Genomic DNA, 6,459 nt, shown 5'->3' with positions numbered 1-6,459 from the left:
TTTGAACATATGTTCAATAAATATATTCGAATATTTAAAAATAAAAAAACAGAATTATAATAAATATATGATTAAAGGATACAATTTTGAGGATGTACATACTTGGTAAATCGTCTTTGAACACTGTATATCCAACTATACTTAAGAAAGTACACCTGGATCGTCACGCAAACGAACGGTTGCCGAAGTTCACACACACATTTTATGGTACCTATACGATATATACAAATTTACCCCTATCATGTTTTTACCCCATATGTTGCGTGACTTGTCAGCATTTCATTTCGTTTACTGGTAAATTAACTCAGCGATAGGCAAAAAAAATCTACGGTACAATATCCTGCAGAATGTTTAGTACAGATGTGCGCCCGGGCAAATGAATAAAATATTTTATAATAAAATACCAATAAACTGTAATCATTGTTCTGTATTATACTGTGTTACGACTTACGTGTATCACACATCATATATCCGCACAAAAATAATAAACACGTCACATGTCATATTTCGTTAAACTAATCGTGTACTATATGGAGAACATTTTTTTGAAGGGTAACATTTATTTTTAATACACCTAGCGTATTAAAATGTGTAGGTATGTATATTTACAGCTATTACGAATATATACATATATATCATTTTTCCCCATGTATGTATAAATAACTTAAATTCTACATAATACTATAAAACCAGATATTTTGAGAGGGTTACGTGCTACAAGTCACCCTGAACATGACCGTTCTGGCACTGAGTCAATTTATAGAGGCAATAAACTACATATTACATTTTTGAAAGTTATGACGAAACAATAGCTGGTAAAGATTTTATACGACAGCTATTTATGTAAATATAGGTACATGCTGTATGCTGCATTCGAGGTTGGTAGGTATATGTTAACGTACGAACCTGCAAAACTGAAATTTTAAAACGCTTTAAAATTCATGTAATTTAAAGTAAATTAATACTTCATGATATATTATTATACCACGAAAAAATATATTAATTTTTTAATTCTGTTTTCATTTTTAATTAAATTTTGTACTATTGTGATATTATGTATAGAGCCTTTTCATGGAGATCACTGGTAGACACTGAGTACATTGTTGGTGATGCCAAATATTTAAACGAAACTGATTGCAAATAAAATGCATACAATTTTCTTTAAAATTATTTTTATATTTAGATCGCAAAAAATTGTAAGTGCCTACCAATTTTTTTTTTTTTTTACAGTTAAAGATCAACAATTAGCGTAATAAAGTATTAAATAATAATAATAATAATTATTATTATTATAAAATAGCTACAAGTACCCAAATTGATTTTATACAACAAATTAAAAACTGGGTTATTACTATGACCCTATCAATTGCTGCTAACACAAAAAATTGCGGTACCTACTAGGTACCTACACAATTGGTTTTTAGTCTGATTAATTGTTTAATGTTGTATTCACAGAATTATTAAATAATCAGATAAATATAAGATACAAATTTTAGTTATTATTATTTTTTATAATTGTATAGTTGTATGTAGATTTTTGAAAATTAAATGAATTATGTGATATACAACTATACAAGTATCTGCAAGTACCTACCTATAATAAAAATGTTTAATTATTCCCACATTGCATGATTATTATTGGAATTGGCTATGTTATAACATTATGGAAAAATGAATTAATTAATATGATACTAGAATCAACAAAAATATGATCAGAACACCACGTCCGATGTGATCACATTAGATTTGACGGGATCCCCGTCCCACGTGGCATGTGCATTCGTAAAATAAATTATCGACGGTATCTTGTCAAAGTTTGAATTATTATTGCTGTTTTAGAATATAGACCAACATTGAAATAACCATCATAATATTATAACAGCGGCACGTCATTGACATAACCAGAAATGCCCTGTGAGGTACAACTGGTACAAGTGTACAACATCTGTGATGTAATCTCAAGGAGGTTGTCGATTTACCTCCATGTGTTTATTGATCACCGTTCGGATGGCGCTCCACGAATCTCGATCAGCTGAGCCGAATATGTTACAGGACGTCGACTGTCGAACAATCTTATCAGAACACCAACATTGAATGTCGACTCCTGATTCGTGACCAAAAATTCGAGAACTGTCGCGCAGAAGCATTGCAGAAACCTCATACTAAATTTTATTATTATTATCACGGTTAGGATATATATCTATAGCCGTGATTTTTATTTAATATACTTTTGTAGATGTGCACTGTGCACACGGATTAGGACAATTTTAGTTTTCGTTAACCGTTTTTTCATCAGTCAAACGCGCAACAGTAATAAAATAAATAATAATATAGATACTGATATTATCAACTCGTTCGCGTTATCACTGTCGTTTTTATTATTGTTTTTCACTACGCCGTCGTTTGCCGTTCACGGTCGGCGAGTTAACACTACGATAATACGCCACTACGATTTGCTTCACTTGCAGCTATGCTTATTCTTTACATTTTGTTTCAAAATCACTTGATTGCCAGACTGATCCTCCTTTCCCTACTGCTCATACTCGTGGTTTGCATCGACCTTTTCATAACCCACCAAAGTCAAAACTTGGTCAAGTCGTTCGAAGAGAAATTCAACATCAAGTTTTGAACGCCGCACCGCCATGGACTCGACAAAAACGACAACGACGTCTTCTTCCAAGGTACCACTTTATATTATATTGTACTTATGAAACGAAAGTATTGTGTCGTTATGGGAAGAGGCACAGTTGGATTTTTCGTTACCCCCACGTTATATTTCATAATATATTTTGCAGGACGACGCTAAAGCGTTGTTCCGCAAGGGAGTCGACTACGAACTGGAAGGTTTCCACTATGAGGCGATGCGTTGCTACAAACAAGCGCTAAAGTTAGACCCAGACGTCGAGAAAAAAATTGCAGATGAAGATTTTACTTCTCGCTCTTCTATGAACCCAACTGGTGAGCAAGTTAACTTAATTATTTATGTAATGAATTTGACTTATTTTCTTTTTGCAGATGATAATAATTTAAGCGACGAATGCGATGACGAATATGATAACAAAGAAGACCTCTTCTTGAGATTTCAGAGAATAATGGGCCCTCAAATATGCTTTCCAGAACAAACACAATTAGTATGGCAATGCACTATTCTTAAATGTCTTCTTGATGAGATATTTTATCATTATTTTATTTGTGTTCTAGAATACCCATTTTTCAGCTCTTCCCCCTGAGCTTGTTCTATACATATTTAGATGGGTCGTATCCTATGATCTCGATCTACGTATGTTAGAACAGTGTGCAGCTGTTTGTCGTGGTTGGTACTTGTGTGCCAGAGATCCTGAGTTGTGGCGTCGAGCATGTTCTAAGTAAGCTACCTTAATAAACATTAAACTTCTTTTTTAACTACTGAAACATAAATATTATACCTTTATGTGATGGTGTTACATTTGAATTTGTGAGCTTAAAGTCGCACACAATTAGTGAGTTTAGAATTGTATTTACTTCAAAAAACAAAACTAACTTATTTAATTTTATTTGAAATTGTGCAAACATAATATCTTTATAAATTCTAAAATTGTTATGATTTAATTTAATTACTTTTATTAGTTTAAATAGATACAATTTTAGTTTTATTTGTAAATATTAAGTAGAGCTTACTTTCTATGTTTATCTCCATAAAATTTATTTTTATTTTTTATAAAATTAAATGAAATAAAAAAAAATTACAATTATAATTTTAACTATAAATATCCATGAAATGCATTTGCTTTTAGAATTGAGTATAAGTATATCTGTTATTTAGATTTTGGCCTTCAAATGTCAATGACTTAGTCCCATATAACGGAAGTTGGAGACAAATGTTCATAGAACGACCCAATGTACTGACAATTGGTTGTTACATTTGTAAAATATCTTATGTGCGAAGAGGTGAAGAATCATTCAGAGATAACACTAATGGACCTTCTTTTAATGTTGTTTATTACAGATACTTAAGGTGATAATGTTTTAAAGATTCTTTATTTACCTAAAATTAAATACCACATGAAAATATTTAAAATATTAAAATTGTCAATTGATACATTTCTTTTAAATATTTAACAACTAACCATAGGATTCAAAATTTTTAGTAATACTATTTTATGTTTGTTTTTATTTCATTAAAATAATTATTATAATTTAATAATATGATATTTCAAAACTTGATTTTTCCCAATTTATCAAATTTTGTTATACTTTTTAATTTATTATAAGTATGACAATTAATAAGACTAATAATTTCAAGTTAATTATTTTTTTAAATGTTAGTTTGATTTTATAAAAAAAAAATACAGAGATGAAGCAATAAATTAATAGTGATTTACATTCACCCAACATTTGAATTTATTTAATACTTATAATATTATTTTTATTTATACTTTTTATTTTATTATTATTATTTATTTATTTATTTATTTTTTTTTTTTTTTTGTTAAAATATCACAAAACAAATCAACAAAGCTTTTTCACATTATTCAACAAAAATGTATGATATTTTGATTTTATATTTGGCATTAGATTTTTTTCTGATGGTCGTGTCTTAATGGTACTATCTTACAATCCTCCATCTAAAATAGTACGAAAATTACAGACAAGAGAAAAAGCACCTTTCAATGTGTGCCCTGGACATTATAGATTGTCTGGTAAACAATTATTATTGACTCTCGACAGTGAAGATAAGGAACGCGATCGAGAACTCAACAGAAAACTTGGTTGGGAGGACAATACCCAAAGAAAGACTACTTACAACATGGTATGATACTACTCTTTTGAAACATAAAATTCTCATTTTACTTCTGATATTATTTATTATTATTATTTTTTTTTCAATTTAGGTTTTAGAAATTTCAAAATACAAATCCAAACATAACTGGAAATTGCAATGTACAGAATATGAAATAGTTTATCAAAGTAGAGTTAATAGAGTAATGGTTACCAAGTATGATTTATCTAATAATCGTTTTCCACCATTTATATTTTCACGCGTGAAATGCTACTCTAATGAATCTGAACGTGTGTTATAAAAAAGTGTGTTACTTATTAAAGTAAAATGTAAAGTATAATAAAATTAGCTCGACAAAATATTTGAAACAGTTTAAAAGATTTTTGTTTATTATTGTTGAATATATTATGTGTTATTATTTATTATTTAAATTTAAATTCTGTACTGATCATTGGCCTGTGATTTCTCTAAATGCTTTTATTATATTATATTGAATTTTACTTATTACTACACTAAACTATATGTAATTAATTATTTATTTTATGATATTTAAGTACTTAACATGAATTTATTAATTTGTTATTATAGTATTCCAGACCTAAATACATCATCCAATACATGTAATTATTTTTTTCTTATTGAAATTAATTCATTTTTTATTTTTACCATGTTCAATGTGCGTTCAAACTTAGTCATATAAATAAAAAGTTTTTAATAAACTTTTAATTAAAAGCTTTGTGTATTAATTATTTAACAAAAAATTTCAAGGAAGATATAAATTGTATTATGCGTTATAATAAATTGTACAAAATAATATTAAATGTGTTTTTTTTTTTTTAATGTTAAATTATTACATAGCTAAAATTATATAGGTGATTTTTTTTTTTTTTTTATCCAATTATGTTTCATTTTCAATAGAATCTTAATGTAATATAGAATAATTGTATGAAGTATTAGAATAATTAATAACCCTTATTATCTTTTATTGTTAAGATATATTAATATTATATCAATCTCAATGTATTATTAATGTGCTACTATTATACCTAAGACGTGTGTGTTAAGTTTATTCTCTTTTGGTTATATATTTACTGTGTAATAAATTTATTAACATATTGTTTTACTAAGTGTGCCTATAAGAAACAGAATATAATCTTAATTATCAATATATTAATTCTATTGTTATCTATATACATCTTTGACTGGAGTAATAAAAAAAAAATCAAGTTTTGAACTTATTTTCAATATTTGGTTTACTATTTAGTCACACATATCAAATTGTATGAATGTGGAAATATTTACTTCCCAAGAAAAGAAAATAAAGATTAAATAACTTTTTAGACAAGGAATAATTTTTTTCTTTTCATTTAGACTTGAGAGAATTAAATATAAAATGGAGTAAATTCACCACTGTACTTTACAGTATGTATCGAGTAAACCTCATCATTAAAAATTTTATCACTTTAATATATGTGTAAACTTAATTCAACAATAAATCATTGCATATGAATAACAATTCTGAGTGAAGATAATCTGTCATTCTATATCAGAGTATATTTTATAATATATTTATATTGCTATTAAAGGAATTTATTTATTAAAAGTTATAACATTGGTTTATTTAACTTTTATCAAAAAATATTTCATTGGAATATTTCATTAACTATTATGTACCTATAGAATACAATACTATGCGTTAA

At 27.4% G+C, this 6,459-nt stretch overlaps 1 protein-coding gene across 2 annotated transcripts; it reads left to right on the top strand.

Moving 5' to 3' along the window:
* The first annotated feature begins 2,076 nt into the window (after positions 1-2,076).
* Positions 2,077-5,444, top strand: LOC112603023 (F-box only protein 9). 2 transcript variants are annotated; one of them, XM_025351427.1, is made up of 7 exons: positions 2,079-2,681; positions 2,796-2,958; positions 3,016-3,131; positions 3,202-3,365; positions 3,803-3,994; positions 4,555-4,789; positions 4,872-5,439. In XM_025351427.1, exons 1-7 carry the CDS (start codon positions 2,643-2,645, stop codon positions 5,058-5,060), a joined length of 1,098 nt encoding a protein of 365 aa, XP_025207212.1. In that variant the 5' UTR covers positions 2,079-2,642; the 3' UTR covers positions 5,061-5,439. The 2 variants fall into 2 exon arrangements, with proteins under 2 accessions (XP_025207220.1, XP_025207212.1); XM_025351435.1 differs by lacking the exon at positions 3,803-3,994 and having other exon boundaries at positions 2,077-2,681; positions 4,872-5,444.
* The last annotated feature ends 1,015 nt before the right edge of the window (positions 5,445-6,459 follow it).

This window comes from Melanaphis sacchari, unplaced genomic scaffold, assembly GCF_002803265.2.
Source record: "Melanaphis sacchari strain LSU unplaced genomic scaffold, SCAv2.0 Contig105_pilon_pilon, whole genome shotgun sequence".
Lineage (NCBI taxonomy): Eukaryota > Metazoa > Arthropoda > Insecta > Hemiptera > Aphididae > Melanaphis > Melanaphis sacchari.
Note: the sequence above shows the minus strand (reverse complement) of the source record. Positions and strands in the feature narration are given on the sequence as shown.

Bases quoted from the DNA above. Each gene is read 5' to 3' on its own strand.
- LOC112603023 (XM_025351427.1), top strand. From the start codon at position 2,643: ATGGACTCGACAAAAACGACAACGACGTCTTCTTCCAAG. The intron at 2,959-3,015 runs GTGAGCAAGTTA...TTCTTTTTGCAG, and splicing joins CTCTTCTATGAACCCAACTG to ATGATAATAATTTAAGCGAC. The intron at 4,790-4,871 runs GTATGATACTAC...TTTTCAATTTAG, and splicing joins GAAAGACTACTTACAACATG to GTTTTAGAAATTTCAAAATA.